The sequence below is a fragment of the Morus notabilis genome, unplaced genomic scaffold (genome assembly GCF_000414095.1).
Source record: "Morus notabilis unplaced genomic scaffold, ASM41409v2 Scaffold203, whole genome shotgun sequence".
Classification (NCBI taxonomy): domain Eukaryota; kingdom Viridiplantae; phylum Streptophyta; class Magnoliopsida; order Rosales; family Moraceae; genus Morus; species Morus notabilis.
This window is the reverse complement of record NW_010361196.1, coordinates 667,355-687,473: the sequence shown is the minus strand read 5'-3', so window position 1 is coordinate 687,473 and position 20,119 is coordinate 667,355. Positions and strand designations below refer to the sequence as shown.

At 46.5% G+C, this 20,119-nt stretch overlaps 1 protein-coding gene across 1 annotated transcript in view; it reads right to left on the bottom strand.

Moving 5' to 3' along the window:
- LOC21407642 (ubiquitin carboxyl-terminal hydrolase 22) overlaps positions 1-2,752 on the bottom strand; it is a 4,465-nt gene extending 1,713 nt beyond the window's left edge. The window contains exons 1-2 of the mRNA XM_010098697.2: positions 1,767-2,752; positions 1,542-1,666 (exon numbers count right to left, since the gene is read on the bottom strand). Of these exons, the coding sequence (XP_010096999.1) occupies positions 1,542-1,666; positions 1,767-2,671 (1,030 nt within the window). The 5' untranslated portion in view covers positions 2,672-2,752. The remainder of the gene's footprint in view (positions 1-1,541; positions 1,667-1,766) is intronic.
- Between the last annotated feature and the right edge of the window lie 17,367 nt (positions 2,753-20,119).

Genomic DNA, 20,119 nt, shown 5'->3' with positions numbered 1-20,119 from the left:
GGGGCGTTGGTTGGGGGAAGGCACTACAATGAACGAACAAGAACATGCAATCAATGATATATCTACAGACAACTAGGCACATGATCCACTTCATAGTTCTATCCTCAAATACCCAAAAATCTATAGAATATCATACTCAATTTTACTGAATATTCCTTATTTGATAAAATGACAACCCGGATTGAGGCAAGAAGCAAAGTTCCAAATAGATCTACAAGAAAGTCTACGCTGGTTGACTGGGATCGAGTAAGAAGACCAATAAACACGACAAAACCCGGAGTTATCATGAGAAGCAAGCAACACTAGAAAATCCTATGATGAAACTGAGTGGGCTAAGGAAAATTTGACTTACTGGAATGAAGCAGATAACACCATCAAGCCACCAGGTTGAGATTGATATTAGCCCTAAATCTGTGAGCACTTGTCAACTCCTAAGGCAACAAGCAACATACCTAGACCCACGCCCTGCAGTTAAACGTAACAATTACCTCTTAATCTCATTACTTTAATCACCTTAACTAAAAAGAAACTGCAAATTGAAACATAGGGACACAAGCTGCTCATTAAGGAATTCTAAACAGATGAGTGGCGGCATCAAAGCCCTCAAGTTTCATTTAATGCATATCATGATTGCGTGGCCATCTACTTTCATTCAGCGATTCAATGAGAATACAATTGAATGTTTCTCTTCGGGCATCTAAAGTTACCCATCTAATAGGTACTGAGACACGACCAATGATGGACTTGATAATCATATCTTAAGCTCACAAATGCAGGGCGATTAGATCTTTAGTGTGGCTAAGAACAAGGTCAACTTAAAACGTCCTACGTCGTCTCACTACCCCTGTCATAGCTATAGATATTAGATACAATACCAACTATAGGTTTGGACAAGTTAGAAGACTAAAAGCCCATTTGCTTTATAGGTTCGAACTACTGCACAAAACTTTTGTTATAGTATTTTCTCTCAAAAAATTTAAATTTCTGTGTAAAACAAAAGTAAAACTAGGCCCATTTTACATAAATACAAACTCATTAACATCTTATAATCTCCGGATAACCCAAAAATCAACATCTAACAGAAAATGGCCAACACCAAAAATCCAACAAATTCAACCAGCATAGCTCCTATTCTTGTGGTCACTAAACATCTTCAAGAAAAAAGTAAGAAATTCTACCAAATAATCAAAATTTGTACTCCCAAAATAAATAAAAAATAATAAAAAGCAAAGATTTCGGGCCCATATTAAGACACGTCCTATCGAGGTAAGTTTTTCTCTACCTCTTTTCCCTTTTTCTCCCCAGAAAATTCATTATTTTTCGGCAAACAGGCAAAATTTAATATTTTTTTCAACACACAAAACAGTACAGAATGTTCTGACAGGGACAAGAGCAAATCATAGACTCAAGATTATACTTGAATTAATCGCAAATTAAACTCCAGACCTTTTTTTTTTTTTTTTCCTCCCCTTCTTTATTGATGATTACAAAACTACATTTAGGAAATGAAAACAAAGTTAAGGAAAAGAAAGCAAATTAACCTGGATTCTGGGGTTTACCCCGATCCTTGTCGACCTTTTCGTGAATCCCATCAAGCATGGAAATGAAAAATTCGTGTGCATCTTGCTGCTCGTAACTCGCCAGATTGGCCGCGTGCTGCCACCAACTGCAACAAAAAGATGATCATATCGCGAGATCAAAACCACGCGAATTTGAAATATACGCACATGTATCGGCGTATTTCCACATCTGAATCGAACACAAACCTGAAGAGAAACTTCGCGGGACTGTACGGCGTCCGATCCCCTGAGAAGACTGCCGAGAAGATGTCGTCCATATCGCAAGCCAAACAATTTCGAATCTTTCCATTCACATCGGAATTAGCACCGTTCCTCCGATTCGTATTGGATACGCCGTTCTTCTCCCGGCAAAAGTAGCGGTTATGGCGGTCGCTGAGGAAGTAGTTCCTCAACGGAGGAGTGTGAAGCAGAGCTTGAAGAACCGAGTTCATGAAACAGGTGTTCCCTAAATTGTTGAGCCCGCGCAACCCTCGTGGAAAATCCGAACTCGAATCGGAGCTTCCGAGAGGAACCGATCCATTCCCCACCAGAGCTCGCTCCCTCAGATCGGGAACCCAAGGACGGTAATCGACGCGGCGCCGCTTTCGTAGATTCTCCGGATGCTGAAACCTAATCGCCGATGTCGATGATGATGAAGACGAGTTCGCACCGAGCTTGGACGCCGACGTCTGCGCCAAGACCACGGCGGCGTCGAAGTCACGGTCGTAGACCTGATCCCGGCACGCGCAGCAGAAGAGCTCGGCGCGATCGACGTCGACGGCGATCTCATGCCCCGGCGGCATCGACTCGGCGTGCGCCGCGGCGTGGGAGGGTTCAGGCGGCGCGTGACACGACACGGCGGCGCACGCCACGCAGGCGTAGAGCCTTGGCCGCGCCGCGTCGCCGCACATGCCGCAGCGCGCCACCTCGTCTGGATCCCGCCGGATCGCGGCGCCACCTCCCGGTGGCTTGACTCGGAGGCAGTCCTGCAAGGCTCGGAATGGCTTGGAGCCGTTCCTCGATCGAAACTCGGCCAGGTGGGGACACGGCTGGGGCAAAATATGGCCGTTGATCCGGGGATGGCCGTGGCCGATCTTCGCCGCCGACGACATGGTTGACGAGGACGAGCACTACGGCGGCGACAGAAGCTAACCAGAGATCGTGGATAGAAACCCTAGGTATGACGAATAACATAAGCTTCATGAATCATAGATATGAACGGCTGAGATTCGATCAATGGGAGCTAGAAAACATTGACGGTGATGAGGATTATTATCCCTATAAGCTGGTGAGTAATCGAAGTAGTGAGGCCTTTTCTCTCTATCTGTTTCAGATCTCCAAAAGCTTTTTGTTGATAAATTTATTACCGAAATTAAAAATTAAAATTACTAAATTAAATTTCTTCGGATAAATAGGAAATTTTAATAATAAATATTTTGCAATCTTTATCTCAGGATTTGGGGGAGTGGAAGAGAGAGTGATTTTCTTTTTTCTTTTCTTTTTCTTTTTCTTTTTCGTTTTTGTTTTCTCGGCAAAATTTTGTTTCTCAGACTTGAGCAGCTCCCCTCTTCAGTCTTCACTTTGTTTTCTATTTTTTCTTCTTTTGGGAACGGCGAAAGGACAAGAAGTGGACCAAAATATAATTATTTTAACTTAGACCGCTAGATTAGCTAATAGGATGGCCCACCTAGATTGGTACGATGGATGGACGGTTGAGATCAGATAGTTTTCTTTATATTTTTTCTAGAAACAAAATTGGAAAAAAAAGAAAAGAATTTTCATTAAGCAATCCATGCATTGTCTCAAGGTCTCATGATCCTCTTATCCTCATAATTGCACTACTTCATTGTCAGACATCAATTTAGACCTAAATGGGTTGTTTGTTCGTATTAATTTGTTCATTAATTATGTTAGAATCTCGTTCACTTTACTTATTCGAGTTTAGAATTTGAGTTTTTTACAGTAAAAAGCTCTCATAAACAATCACATCTGTTGACGGTGAATTTTCGTCAACAAAAACATGCTGGGTTACCTCTAGGTTTCCCGTCAGATTACCGGCTTTAATACAGGTTATATGTTAGAGTTTTGTACCGAAGGTGTTTGATGTTTTTAGAGGGATGAACAATTTGGGAGAATGATGCTTTAAAGTAAAGGAACACAAGAGAATTTATAGTGGTTCACTCTATAAAATCAGAGCTACATCCACTGTGATTGTATATTCCTTTTGAGGTGATTACAATTTACATTAATTGCTCTCTTGTTCTTTTTTCTCTTTATTGGACGTGAACCCCCTTTCTGCATGGGGCTTTCCCTCTTTTATATTGGAGCTTCCTTCGCTGGGTGGGTTTCTTTTGTAGGCAGAAGCACTCAAGTGCTCTTCCTTTTTATGCCCAGACGTAGCCCACTAATCACTTGGAGTACTGTTCACTCAACTAATTAGTCTCATGTTGCGGCTATGTGCGTACCTGTAACCCTTTTCTGTCCCTCGTGAGACGGTTTAAGGGTTTGCAATTAATGCCTGCATTGCAGACATCCCTCATTACTGTACACAACTTGCCACGTCAGGCTTTCCCCCAATAAGCATTCCTCTCGTCGCCAGTGTTGAAATCGACGCCCTAACTTGGACTTCTTACTTGGGCTCTTCGCGACGGAATGGAAGGGAGTCCCAGACGTCGAGGGTTGTTGCTTTGCGAGAAGAGGTTAAGGCCACGTGTCATATTGTCATTCCTCCACGCATCCTCCACATTTTCCCCCGCAATAGCTACCCCCCAGGTCGAGGGTTTCTTTTAGACAGCCTCGAGCTTAGGTTCGGTCGTTCCTCCGTGCTTCGGGTGTGAGAAACCAGTTCCGAGCCTTCGTCCGCAATGATGGTCTGGATGCTTCGGATTTTCTTGAGGAACGCAACCGTCGCGTCGGTCACTTCCCTATGCTGACGTGAGGCCTTTATTTCGAAAGAACGAATGTGAGCCCTTGGATCGCGCCCCCTCATTTTCCCGCCTTCGTTTGTCATCGTCAGATTTGGGCGAGATTCCCTTGCCGTTAGATTCTGCGAATTTCATCCGACGGTCAGGGGTCAAGGATTTTCTTCCCCTTAAATACCTTTCTGAACCGAGACCATTTTTCTAAAACACAAACACATTTCACTTTCGTTGAACTGTCGTTTACTCTGCTGGAATTCTTCCCCTTAAATACCTTTCTGAACCGCATTCCTTGTGCTGCTTGGTGTGTTGCGAAGCTGTCTTAGTTCCAGACTTTGCCGGGAATCCTTCTTACCGTAAGCCTTTCCATCCTTTGCTTGCACCGTTCCTTTATGGGTTTTCCCTATTGACTCATATGCATGTGTAAATATGCGAAATGTAGAGGTTAGAGAGACTTACTTCATTTCATTTGTCTGCATAGGATAGTTCTTTTTCTGACTTTGTGGTCGTCTGTGCGCTTCTGGTTCCTGAGTTCTGGTGAACTTGGGCTACCATGAATACTCGCCGTTACCATTCTTACATGAATGGTCGACGTTATGTCGAGGCGTTTGAGCAGTCGTCATTTATAATGGCCGTCTCTTTCTTCTTCCTCTCGACGTTAGGGTTTTAACTCAATTCCTTGTCTTGTTAATCACCAAAATAATGGCCCAAAACTCCCCCCGTCGAGAGGATCCTTCCGTCGTTCGTCCAGACTCCCCTTCTGTGGTGGAGATTTCATGGTCTTCTTCCTCTTCAGGGGTCGACTCCTTGCTGAAGGAAGTAGAAGACGCCGAGGCCATGTATGGACCAGCCGACGATTTTTACGACGAGTTTGGTAGTATAGAACAAATGCTAGATGAAGTGGTTGGCCGAATTCCCTTCACGGGGGCAGTGTAAGCGGGGTGGCTGCCTCGCTAGTGGATGCCCCCCTAGCTGCCACGAGTGGTGACCCGGACAGGTCTTTCTTTACAGCCAACGTCGTGGCGTCGAGAGTCTGAAATAAGGACATTATCCGGGCAGTGAAGGAAGGATGCATTGATGGGAGGTGGTTCGAATACCTCCTCCCGGACATGCATTTTATGACTAGTATGCCTCCGACCGGATACCTCCCTGTCTATACCAGAGCCATCACAACGGGGATGACCCTTCCGGTTCATCCCTTTGTAAAAGATTATTGCCACTTCTATGGCATTTTCCCTGCCCAATTGGCGCCAAATTTCTAGTACTGCTTCGCCGGCGCCTGGATTTTGTGGAGCCAGCAGTTTGACATGGATCTTCCTCTAGATGAGTTTAGATTTATGTACAGATTGTGTCATGTCGCCCAGTACGATGGGTGGTACTTTTTGAGTGGGCACGGGAGATTTCAGTCCAGATTTGGCAAGCTAATACTGGGTATTCCATCGTCGTCACATGGGTGGAATCCCATGTTTTTTATGATACGCGGGCCTTTCAATTTTCATCCCGACGACCGCTTGCCCCGCCGAAGGAAGGTGCAAGCGTCGTTTGGGAACATGGGTGAGACTTTGATTCTCTTTCTTTTACCTTACTTTGCTTCTTCCTTTTTTTTCGTACGCTGACAGTCTTTTTATCCGACAGTCAGTCAAGACCGGCCGAAGTTCTCTGGGAATAGTTTGGCGAGGATTGAGAAGGCCTTCTCGTTCCCGTCCGAGGTTTGCCATATTGACACCCTCCTGACCAAGGCCAATCTTCGAGGCGTTGGGTTAATTCTCGATCTCCCATACCCTACTGATCTCGACGCCGTCCGTGAATATTTCCATTTAAGCAACGAAGGTAAACCCCTCATCCCGATGCCTTTCTTATAATGGCATTTGTCTATCCAAACGTCGACTACATTTTTGTCTCGTCGTTTCCGTAGAAATGGCATCTTTGAGGATCCAGCTTCCCAACAGTCAGCAGTCCGAGCCAAGTCAGTAGCCCCCGCCGAGCCAACAACCCCCTTCTAAGGGAAAGGAGAAAGTTAGTTCTTTTTCCCAGGCGTCGAGGACAAAGAAGACCACAAAGGGCCCTTCGGTGTCGGAGGTGGACCATGCGCCGAAAAGGAGGCGCAAAGAAGAGACGTCAGTGGCAGAAACTTGGACGCCGACGGTCCCTATTCCTGATGTTAATATTCCTCCGGCACCGAGGGAACGCGTGCTTATCCGGGGGGCAAAAATCATGGATCCCAATTTCCAAGTCCCGGATATCTCTGATGCCGAGATTGGGGCGATGTTGAAACTTCCTCCTTGCTTCTCCCTTGTCTTCCAGGCTCTATATGAGTCTTTTCTCAAGCCGCACTGGATTGCTGCCACTCAATCTTCTTTGGTTGATCGTCAGTGGAAGCAGATCTCTTTCCAAATTCACGTAAGACTTGATTGAGCTGCCTTTTATTTTTACTGGTTTCGCCGCTTGCATTTTTATTTTCTGACCTCCAATTTTTTCAGGGCCTAATCCTCGCCATCCTCAACCTTCTCGACCTAGTTAAGGTTGAGGAGCGTGATAAAGAGATGGACAGCGTAGAGGCTAAGCTTAACTATCATCTCGATGATGCTAAGACTCAGTGCGCGAATACTGCCAAGGAGAGAGATGTGGCCGTGGCCCAACTGAAGAGTTTGGAAGGTGAATTGGCCAAGCTAACTGCCTCGGTTGCGAATCTTACAAAGCGGGCAGATATATCTAAGACGAAGTTGGCAGAAGCAACTGAGGCGGTGAAGAGATGTTTTGCTGAGGGGAAGAAGGAAGCCGAAGCTGAGGCTGCAACAACATTTGATGCCAAGCGTGCAGAGATTATTGAGGAGTTCAAGGCTTCTCCGGAGCTCATCGACATTCGTACCAAGGATTTTCATTCCGCTGGTCAACAAATTGTCGATTTGATAAAGCAAGAGCATCCTGAGTGGGATTTGAGCTTCCTCTATAATGTTCCTCCTCCCGCTGGCGATGACAACTCTTCCCCGCCCAGTGATGGTGATGACTCGGCGGCTGGTGGCGAGGCCTGAAGATTTCCCTTTTTTTTTTTTTAACTGCCCATAACTTATATGACATTGGATTTTTTTTTACTGCCTGTAACTTATATGACATTGGTTTGGACCTCTTTTTTATTTCATTTGTGTTTTTCTAAAAATACAGTTGATTTCATACCTTGCTCATTGTTACCATGCATTCACCTCTCCCTCTTGAAGGAGTCGTTGTTGACTTTACCTCTTGGGGTCGTTTGTCTTTAGAAAATTCCTTAGAATTTTGCTAAGTGTTCGCCTCTCCTCCTTGGAGGAGTCGACGCTGATCTCACCCCTTGGGGTTTCTGTTTTAGAAAATTCCTTAGAATTTTGCTAAGTGTTCACCTCTTCTCCTTGGAGGAGTCGACGCTGATTTCACCCCTTAGGGTTTCTGCTTTAGAAAATTCATTAGAATTTTGCTAAGTGTTCGTCTCTCCTCCTTGGAAGAGTCGACACTGATTTCACCCTTTGGGGTCTTTGTCTTAGAAAATTCCTTAGAATTTTGCTAAGTGTTCGCTTCTCCTACTTGGAGTAGTCGACGCTGATTTCACCCCTTGGGGTCGTCGTGTCATTTTTTAGCGATCCGTGGACCTCTGCCTCCATGTATGTTTAATATACCTTAGTTTTTTAAGCAGACATGTTATTAGGGGGTGAATTCCTCTCCTTACTATTGGTAGTATAACCTTAACTGTTCTGCATTCCATGGGTGTTGAATTCTCTTGCCGTCGAGGCTTTCCAAAATATAGGTGCCAGGACGCGACACTTTCCTTATGCGGTAGGGCCCTTCCCAAGTTAGGCCCAGGGGACCGGTATTTTTGGGCTTTGTACTCTGCGTTATCCTTTTCAATACTAGGTCTCCTGGGACGAACCTCTTTTGTCGAACTCTCTTGTTGTAATATTGTGCTGCTCTTTGCTGATAGGCGGCGAGATGTAGTTGAGAGTCGAGCTTTTTTTCTTCTAACAAGTCGAGTTCTCCATTCATGCCTTCAGTTTTATCGTCGTCGTTGTGGATGACGATTCTTAGGGTCGGCGTTTCAATTTCTACAGGGAGTACTGCCTCGACGCCATATGCCATGGAGAAGGGTGTTTCACCCGTGGTAGTTCGGCTCGTCGTTCTATACACCCATAAGACCTTGGGAAGTTCTTCGGCCCATTTCCCTTTTAGATCGTCGATTCTCTTTTTTAGGGTATACTTCAATATTTTATTGACTGCCTCGACTTGCCCATTAGATTGCGGATGGATCGGCGCCAAAAAGTCTTTTCGAATGCCCAGGCTGTCGCAGAATCTGCGTGTTAAGGCATTGTTGAATTGTTTCCCATTGTCGGATACTATTGAGTGGGGAACCCCAAATCTGCACATAATGTTGTTCCACATGAAGTTGGTGCAAGCTACTTCCGTGGTTGTAGTCAGAGCTTTTGCCTCTGCCCACTTTGTATAGTAATCTACTGCGACAATGGCAAATTTAAAGCCCCCAGGTGCAAGGTGTAATGGCCTGATTAGGTCAACCCCCCATTTGGCGAAGGGTCATGTACTGAGAATGGAGGTTAAATTTTCTGGGGGTGCTCTAGGAATTGTGGCATACCTTTGGCACATATCGCAACGTTAGGCATATTGGAAAGCGTCTTTTTTTAGCGTGGGCCAGTAGTATCCTTGCCTCAAAACCTTAAGAGCTAAAGATTGCCCCCTAGTATGATTACCGCAGACTCCTTCATGGATTTCTCAGAGGACCTTCTGGGCTTCGTCATCATCCAGGCACCGCTGTAGAGGTGTTGAATAGCCTCATCGGTAAAGCAAATTGTCGTACAATAAGTATCTGGTGGCTCTATACCTGATCCGTCTGACTTCATCTTTATTGTTTGGCAGTTGTGCATCCATTAGGTATTGGATGAGTGGCGTCATCCAATTTTCACATGTTTGGACGATTAGTGTCTTAGCTATTTTCTCAATGGTCGGCCGCTCCAGTTCTTCGATAGGAACGACCCCTAGTGCGTCATAATCTTTTGAAGATGCTAGCTTTGATAGAGCGTCGGCGTTTGCGTTTTTGGCTCGTGGTATTTGAAGTATTTCGTAGTTTTTGAACTTGACGAGTTCTTCCTTCACCTTTCTTAAGTACGCACCCATTTTCTCACCGCGCGCTTGGTATTCTTCTTTCACTTGCCCGACGACCAATTGAGAGTCGCTGAAGATGCTGAGCCTCTTAATCTTTAAGTGACTGGCCAATCGCAACCCTGCAATTAGTGTCTCATATTCTGCCTCATTGTTTGACGCCTTAAATTTAAATCGAACTGCCGAGGTGATCTTGTGGCCTTCTAGGCTGATCAACAAGATACTGGCTCCTGACCCATTATCGCTCGACGCTCCATCCACATAGAGCTTCCATTCTGTATTGTCGACTTCTTCTGACGTGGCGGGAGCCGGTCTATGGGAGAACTCGGCCAGAAAATCGGCCAGCGCTTGGCCCTTGATCGCTGTTCTTGGTACATACTTAATGTCGAACTGGCTTAACTCTACCGACCATTTAAGAAGTCGACTAGAAGTTTCAGGCTTTTGTAGCGCTTGTCTCAACGGATGGTTTGTGAGAACCCGTATTGTGTGAGATTGGAAATAGTGCCGAAGCTTCCTTGAAGCTACCATCAGGGCAAGGGCCAAGTGTTTCATTTCGGTATATCTTGACTCGGCATCGAGGAGTCTTTTGCTCACATAGTAAATTGACAACTGTACCATTTCTTCTTCTCTTATTAGTACGGAGCTTACGGCGTGTTGGGACACTGAGAGGTATAGGTTAAGCTCCTCGTCGGGGTTGGGCTTTGACAGGATTGGGGGCTTGCCCAAATGCTCCTTCAATTTCTGGAAGGCCTCTTTACATTGTGGTGTCCACTCAAAACGTCTACTCCCTTTCAAAGCATCGAAGAAGGGGACACACTTGTCTGTTGCTTTTGATATAAATCTGTTTAAGGCGGCGACGCATCCTGTCAACCTTTGCACCTCTTTTGGTTTAGTCGGAGACCACATATCCTGCAAGGCTTTAATCTTTTTAGGGTTAGCTTCTATCTCCCGGTTGTTGACCATGAAACCAAGAAATTTCCCTAACCCAAGGCGCATTTTTGGGGATTTAGTTTCATGTGGTATTTTCTTAGTACACCAAACATTTCTCCCAGATGGTCGACGTGTTGGTTGGCCCTGACACTTTTCACAAGCATATCATCGACGCAGACCTCCATTGATTTGCCGAGCTGTCGAGCGAACATTTTATTCACGAGCCTTTGGTAGGTAGCCCCCGTATTTTTAAGCCAAAATGCATTACTTTGTAGCAGTAGAGGCCCCTGTCAGTTATGAAGGATGTGTGCTCCTCGTCGGCTAGATGCATGGGGATCTGGTTGTACCCAGAGTAGGCATCCATAAAACTCAGCATTTCATGTCCTACTGTGGCGTTGACCTTCTGGTCTATTTGAGGGAGTGGAAAGCCGTCCTTCGGGTAGGCTTTGTTGAGATCGCTGAAGTCGATGCATGTTCTCCAGCTTCCGTTAGGCTTGACCACCAAAACGGGGTTTGAGACCCAACGCGGGTAATGGGCCTCCCTGATGAACCCATTGTTGATCAACTTGTCGACCTCCTCTTTTAGCGCCTCATACCTCTCTGGGTTCATTGGTCGACGCTTATGGTGCTTGGGAGGATATGAGGGATCAACGTTCAGGGAGTGACATATAACCTCGGCGTCGATCCCTTCCATGTCAGCATGATTCCAGGCGAAGACATCTAAGTTCTTTTTGAGGAAGTCTTCGACCTCAATCTTAAGTGATGGGGCCAGGCCTGAGCCTATTTTTAGTACTTTGGTTGGCTCACCCTCATCAACTCGGATCTCTACCAATTGCTCGATGGGTTGGGATCGTGTGACCTCCTCTTGAACCCTGGGGTCTATGTCTTCAATGATGTTTTGATAGACCATCCTGGCTTCCTGTCGCCTTGGCTGGTCGTATCCGCGCAGGGCATCAAAGTATGCAACCCTAGCCTCGTTCTGGTTGCTCTTCATCTCACCTACACCGTTTGGGGTAGGGAACTTGACCTTCTGGTGGTAGACGGAGGTTATTGCCCTCAGCGCCTGAAGGGTCAGTCTCCGGATTACGGCATTGTACTGAGAGCCTCCTTTTATTACCATAAAGCTGGCCATCATCGTGGTCTGTTGGGATTTTTCTCCGGCGGTTATGGGCAGCCGGATAGTCCCTTGAGGGATGACGGAGTCCCCAGTGAAACCATATAATGGCCTGGAGGTCTTCTCCAACTGCTCCTTTCGGATCCCCATCTTTTCTAAGCAGTCGGAGTACAGGAGGTCCACCGAACTCCCATTGTCTACCAGGATTCGGCATACAGTGTGGTTCCCAATCATGGCTTCCACCACTAACGCGTCATTGTGGGGGAAGTGAACCCCGCTGACGTCGTCCTCATGAAATGTCACGTTAGTACTGCTATATCTTGGGGTTTTTGCAGCTGAGACACTCCAGAATCTTTCATGGTAAACCCCTCTGGCCTTGTGGGCGTAGTTCTTCTGAGATCTCCTTGAGTCTCCTCCTATATAGGGGCCGCCGTGGACAGTTCGTATGACGCTGATAGGTTCTCGGTCCTCTGGGCGCTGGTTCTCCTCTCGGCATCGACCGTCATTCTGCCCACCGTGGCCATCGTTTCGAGGTCTCCGCTCAGCTTTGAACTCCTATAGCCTCCCCTCGCAGATTACTCTCTCAATTTCATCCTTGAGGTCGACGCAATCGTTGGTGTCGTGGCCGACATCGCCGTGCAACCTACAGAATTTCTTGTGGTTCCTTCGGCTGGGATCTGTCCTCATCGGCTCTAGGCGGCATAGCAGATTTCCGCGGCCGACCTGATTGAAGACCTCCTCGACTCTTACTATTAGTTCGTGGTAGGAATCGTACATTTAAAACAGCCGAGACTTACGGTTCTCCTCTTGCCTTTGCTTCTTGGCTTCTAGAGCGCTCGACGTCGCAGCTGGCTGCTTGTCTCCGCTTCCTCCGCCTCGACGCTTCTTCCCATCCTGCTTTACTGGCGTCAACCCTTGTTCGGTCCCTTTGTTCTTGTTGGACCTGTGCTCGGGGTCATTTGCGTCTGCCTTCTCAGCGTTGATGTATCCTTGCCCTCGCGCAAGAAATTCCTTGTAGCTGGACGGAGGCTTTCGGTTCAGCTCTCTTTTGAAGGGGGTAATTTTCTTCATGTTAGATAATGCCCCCATCAAGGCCTTTTTGTCAGTTATATCCATCGTGGTGGCGACAGCTTCCCCATACCTTGCAAGTCATTCTCCTAATGACTCGTTCGGCTTCTGGTATATCATTGTCAGGTTCTGCTTTGGGGGGACATATTTTTTAACCCCTATGAATTGGAGGGAAAATGCTTCCTTCAACTCATCCCAGCTTGAGATAGAATTTGGCCTCAGTGTCCAAAACCATCTCCGGGCAGAATCCGTTAAATGGTTCCGAAAGGCTCGACATACCTGTGTAAGAGCATGTGTCATGTGTACATCTCTAAATGATCGTTGGGATCCCCTCGACCATCATATGGTGGGATCGACGGTGACCTGTATTTGTCGGGGAGAGGTGGCACCATTATCCTTTCGGTAAACGGGTAGTCATGTGTGCGGCTAGGTGTGATGTCGACGTTTACCACCTCAGCCACTCGCCCTATGTTCTTTTTCAGGCCTGCTACGTCCCCTGTGAGTTTTTGCTCTAGGCTGGCCATACATTCCATGATGGCGCGTGCTTCCTCTGTTGAGATGGCCGAGCCAGCTACTCTCAACGCCTCTGCCCTTTGACCGTTGGGTCCGCCTCTTGCCTGCCCACTCGTCTGTATTGAACCTGAGTCTCCCGGTGGGTTTCTCCTTGGGTTCTGGGGTAGTACCTCGGGGTTTCCTAGGCCTCTTGGGCTTCCTTTTTCCCCTCAGCAAAACATCTCTTCACCTTCGTCTCAGATATATCTGCCCGCTTTGTAAGATCCGCAACCGAGGCAGTTAGCTTGGCTAGTTCACCTTCCAAACTCTTCAGTTGGGCCACGGCCACATCTCTCTCCTCGGCAGTATTCGCGCACTGAGTCTTAGCATCATTGAGATGATAGTTAAGCTTGGCCTCTACGCTGTCCATCTCTTTATCACGCTCCTCAACCTTAACTAGGTCGAGAAGGTTGAGGATGGCGAGGATTAGGCCCTGAAAAAATTGGAGGTTAGAAAATAAAAATGCAAGCGGCGAAACCAGTAAAAATAAAAGGCAGCTCGATCAAGTCTTACGTGAATTTGGAAAGAGATCTGCTTCCACTGACGATCAACCAAAGAAGATTGAGTGGCAGCAATCCAGTGCGGCTCGAGAAAAGACTCATATAGAGCCTGTAAGACAAGGGAGAAGCGAGGAGGAAGTTTCAACATCGCCCCAATCTCGGCATCAGAGATATCCGGGACTTGGAAATTGGGATCCATGATTTTTGCCCTCGGGATAAGCACGCGTTCCCTCGGCGCCGGAGGAACATTAACATCAGGAATGGGGACCGTCGGTGTCCAAGTTTCTACCACCGATGTCTTCTCTTTGCGCCTCCTTTTCGGCGCATGGTCCACCTCCGACACTGAAGGGCCCTTTGTGGTCTTCTTTGTCCTCGGCGCCTGGGAAGAAGAACTAGCTTTCTCCTTTCCCTTAGGGGGTTGTTGGCTCGGCGGGGGCTGCTGACTTGGCTTGGACTGCTGACTGTCGGGAAGCTGGATCCTCAAAGATGCCATTTCTACGGAAATGACGAGACAAAAATATAGTCAACGTTTGGATAGACAAATGCCATTATAAGAAAGGTGTCAGGATCAGGGGTTTACCTTCGTCGCTTAAATGGAAATATTCACGGACAGCGTCGAGATCAGTAGGGTCTGGGAGATCAAGAATTATCCCAATGCCTCAAAGATTGGCCTTGGTCATGAGGGTGTCAATATGGCGAACCTCAGACGGGAACGAGAAGGCCTTCTCAATCCTCGCCAAACTATTCCTAGTCAATTTCGGCCGGTCTTGATTGACTGTAGGATAAAAAGACTGTCAGCGTACGAAAAAGAAGGAAGAAGCAAAGTAAGGTAAAAGAAAGAGAATCAAAGTCTCACCCATGTTCCCAAACGACGCTTGTACCTTCCTTCGGCGGGGCAAGTGGTCGTCGGGATGAAAATTGAAAGGCCCGCGTATCATAAAAAACATGGGTTTCCACCCATGTGACAACGAGGGAATACCCAGTATTAACTTGCCAAATCTGGACTGAGATCTCCCGTGTCCACTCAAAAAGTACCACCCCTCGCACTTGGTGACATGACACAGTCTGTACATAAATCTAAACTCATCCAGAGGAAGATCCATGTCACACTGCTGGCTCCACAAAATCCAGGCGCCGGTGAAGTAGTACCAGAAATGTGGCGCCAATTGGGCAGGGAAAATGCCATAGAAGTGGGAATAATCTTTTATAAAGGGATGAACCGGAAGGGTCATCCCCGCTGTGACGACTCTGGTATAGACATTGAGGTATCCGGTCGGAGGCATACTAGTCCTAAAATGCATGTCCGGGAGGAGGTATTTGAACCACCTCCCATCAATGCACCCTTCCTTCACCGCCCGGATAATGTCCTTATTCCGGACTCTAACGCCACGACATCGGCTGTAAAGAAAGGCCTTTCTGGGTCACCACTCGTGGCAGCCAGGGGGGCATCCACCAGCGAGGCAGCCACACTGCCCCCCGTGAAGGGAATTCGGTCAACCACTTCTTCTAGCATTTGTTCTACACTACCAAACTCGTCGACTAAATCGTCGGCTGGTCCATACATGGCCTTGGCGTCTTCTATCTCCCTCAGCAAGGAGTCGACGCCTTAAGTGGAAGAAGACCATGAAATCTCCACCACAGAAGGGGAGTCTGGACGGACGACGGAAGGATCCTCTTGACGGGGAGAGTTTTGGGCCATTATTCTGGTGATTAAAAAGACAAGAAACTGAGTTAAAATCCTAACGTCGAGATGAAGAAGAAAAAGACGGCCATTCTAAACGACGGCTGCTCAAACGCCTCGACATAACGTCGACCATTCATGTAAGAATGGTAATGGCGAGTATTCATGATATTCCAAGTTCACCAGAACTCAGGAACCAGAAGCGCACAAACGACCACAAAGTCAGAAAAAGAAATATCCTATGTGGACAAATGAAACGAAGTAAGTCTCTCTAACTTCTACATTTCGCATATATACACATGCATATGAGTCAATAGGGAAAACCCATAAAGGAACAGTGCAAGCAAAGGATTGAAAGGCTTACTGGTAAGAAGGATTCCGGGCAAAGTCTGGAACTAAGATAGCTTCACAACACGCCAAGTAGCACAAGGAATGCGATTCAGAAAGGTATTTAAAGGGAAGAATTCCGGCAGAGCAAACGGGAGTTCAACGAAAGCGAAATGTGTTTGTGTTTTAGAAAAATGGTCTCGGTTTAGAAATGTATTTAAGGGGAAGAAAATCCTTGACCCCTGACCGTTGGATGAAATTCGTAGAATCTAACGGTAAGGGAATCCCGCCCAGATCTGACGATGATAGACGAAGGCGGGAAAATGAGGGGGCGCGATCCAAGGGCTCACATTCGTTCTTTCGAAATAAAGGCCTCACGTCAGCATAGGGAAGTGACTGACGCGACGGTTGCATTCCTCAAGCAAATCTGAAGCATCCAGACCATCATTGCAGACAAAGGCTTGGGGCCGGTTTCCCACACCCAAAGCATGAAAGAACGACCGAACCTAAGCTCGAGGCTGTCTAAAAGAAACCCTCGACCTGGGGAGTAGCTGTTGCGGGGGAAAATGTGGAGGACGCGTGGAGGAATGACAATATGACACGTGGCCTTAACCTCTCCTCGCAAAGCAACAACCCTTGACGTCTGGGACTCCCTTCCATTCCGTCGCGAAGAGCCCAAGTAAGAAGTCCAAGTTAGGGCGTCGATTTCATTTGGCGTCGACAGGTCATACCGTCGACCTTACAACATAGAAATCCCTCGTCATAAAATCCACCGCCGAGAAGGAGAAATGGGCTGAACAACACTGGCGACGAGGGGAATGCTCATTGGGGGAAAGCCTGACGTGGCAAGTTGTGTACAGTAATGGGGGATGTTTGCAATGCAGGCATTAATTGTAAACCCTTAAACCGTCCCACGGGGGACAGAAAAAGGTTACAGGTATGCACAGAGCCGTAATAGGAGACTAATTGGCTGAGTGAACAGTACTCCAAGTGATTAGTGGGCTACGTCTGGGCCTAAAAAGGAAGAGCACTTGAGTGCTTCTGCCTACAAAGGAAACCCACCTAGCGAAGGAAGCTCCAATATAAAAGAGGAAAAGCCCCATGCAGAAAGGGGGTTCACGTCCAATAAAGAGAAAAAAGAACAAGAGAGCAATTAATGTAAATTGTAATCACCTCAAAAGGAATATACAATCACAGTGGATGTAGCTATGATTTTATAGAGTGAACCACTATAAAATCTCTTGTGTTCCTTTACTCTAAAGCATCATTCTCCCAAATTTTACCTATAAATATTAAAATTCACATTAGTTGTATTTAATATGTCATATAAACTTTCATGTTATATCACATACCATTATGTTGTAAATGACACGTATAGTTAATCGTGTCAATTCGTATCACTTCGTGTTAGGAGGTCAACTCTAACACAACCTATTTATTAATCGTGTTAATCGTATCAAACTAATTATGACCTAAATCCATTTATAGTAAACCCAAACCTGCTAACTTCGTGCGAGTTTTGATTCTTGTCATTGTATCGCTACCCGAATTGTCAGCCCTACTTGGACCAATAAAATGAAAAAAAAATAGTGAGAAGGGAGATAATTGGACCTGACTAAACATGTCTTAGTAAAACAAAAACAAAAATAATTTAAACATAAATGGAAAAGAAGAAAATCTCTATTGAAAAATCTTTATCGAAATATTAGTTTGATTGTGATGATGTGATGAAGTAGGTGCATTTACAATGGCGTGGTGGCATTTACAATGGCACTAGTGCATTGGAGCATAAAATGAATGACAATGCCAAATATATCATTTTGATAAATTTTTATGGCAAATTTACTATTGCCATTGGTATATACATTGGAGATAATTTTTTATGGCAAATTTACTATTGCCATTCGTATATACATTGGAGACAGCCCCAGAGTAAAATGAAAAAAATAGGAACAATACAAAGAAAATTAGCACAGTCCCTAGGTAAAGATGAGGAATTTAGAAATGGTTCAAATTTTTTCTCAAAAAAAAAAAAACATGATGTTGTTATGCTACATTAAAAGACTATTTTCCACATATTCCCGACTATTTTTTCCCTTTTCCCTTCTTTATTTATAACTTGTGTGGAAGTGCTCTCGAGACTTATTGCGATGAAGGAAGATGCTGGTAGATTGCACGGAGTGAAAGTAGCATGGGCTGCTCCTCCTATTTGGCACTTGTTCTTTGTCGGTGACCTGATGTGTTACCGTCGTGCTAGCAGAAGGGAGTTAACATCCTTAAAGGAGTGTGTTGTGTGGGAAAATGTGAAGGACATGTGGAAGAACGATAATATGACACATAGCCTTAACTATTCCCTGCAAAGCAACAACTCTCGACGTCTGGGGACCCTCCGATTCCGTTATAAAGAACCTAAGTGAAAAGTTCAACTTAGGGCGTCGATTCCTTCTGGCGTCAACAGATCGTACCGTCGACCTTAGGGCATAGAAATCCCTCAACTATGGAACCAACAGCCAAGAAGGACAGTTTGGTTAAGCAACACTGGCGACGAGGGGAATGGTCTTTGGGGAAAAGTCTGACGTGACAAATTGCGTACAAAAGTGGGGGATGACTGCAAGGCAGACATTTATTGTGAACCCTTAAACCACCCCACAGGGGACAGAAAAGGGTTACAGGAACGCACAGAGCCGTAATAGAAGACTAATTGGCTGAGTGAACAATACTCCAAGTGATTAGTGGGCTACGTCTAGACCTAAAAAGGGAGAGCACTTGAGTGCTTATGCCTACGAAGGAAATCAACCCAGCGAAGGAAGCCCCCAATATAATAAGGGCAAGACCCCATACAGAAAAGGGGTTGGAACCCGAGAGAAAAAAGGAACGAGAAAGAGCAATTGATGTAAATTGTAATCCCTTCAAAAGAAATATACAACCACAGTGGATGTAGCTCTGATTTTATAGAGTGAACCACTATAAAATCTCTTGTGTTCTTTATTTGTGCATATCTTTCATTAACGCACAATACACCCCTCCAACAAATTCTCACACACATTCAACACTAAGGCCGGTAATCCAATGGGAAACCCAGAGGTAACCTGGCCTGTTTTTGTTGACAAGAAATCACCGTCAACAATTGGCGACTCCACTGGGGATCGAAAGCGTTTGACCCCCAACAACATAGTTAGCAAGCACGCCTCGAAGAAAGAAAATTGAGGCCATCAACCGAGGCAGCCAGATTGACGAAACCGCCACCCATCCAGGGAATAACGGGATGGAAGAAGATCCATGCCTGGTCGAAAATGAAGTCCCACCCCCAGACGCGCCACGGCCGGATCTTGTGCAGATGCAGGCCCAACTAACTACTCTAACCGAACTAGTATGTGGGCTAATGACCGTGGTTGAGCGCTTGGATGGAAGGAACTCTATGCCGCCGTTAGAAGATGCCCCGAGGCCGCTGGGACCTGCCATGGCTGAAAATCCGAACCCCGGTGACCACCCACATATCCAAGAGGGAACTGGGGATAGCGAGAATCACCGGGGCCCTCCTAGGCCTCGACCTTCCCAATCCTCCAGCAGCCGTTTAAGGGCCGCCGGACATCGGGCTCCCGAGGATCGGATATCGAGAGGCCCGGGAAATCTCGAGGTACTACCCCAGAATCCAGGGGGAAACCCACCAAGAGACTCAGGGTCAGTACAGGCGGGCGGCCTGGCAAGGGGCGGACCCAACGCTCAAAGGGCAAAGGCGTCGAGGGTTGCTGGAACGGCCATCTCAACAGAAGAAGCGCGTGCCATCATGGAACGTATGGCCAGCCTGGAGCAAAAACTCACAGGGGATGTGGCAAGCCTGAAAAATAACATAGGGCGAGTGGCTGAGGTGGTAAACGTTGACATCACACCAAGCCGCACACATGACCATCCGTTTTCCGCAGAAATAATGGCGCCCCTCTCCTCGACAAATACAGATCGCCATCGATCCCACCATATGATCGTCGAGGGGATCCCGACGATCATTGGGAGATGTACACAGGACACATGCTCTTACACGGGTATGCTGAGGAAATCATGTGCCGAGCTTTCCGGAACCATTTAACGGATTCTACTCGAAGATGGTTTCGGACGCTGAGGCCAAATTCTATCTCAAGCTGGGATGAGTTGAAGGAAGCATTTTCCTTCCAATTCATAGGGGTTAAAAAATACGTCCCCCCGAAGTGGAATCTGACAACGATATACCAAAAGCCAAACGAGTCATTAAGGGAATGGCTCGTAAGATATGGGGAAGCTGTCGCTGCCACGATGGATATAACAGACAGAGAGGCCTTGATATGGGCATTATCTAGCAT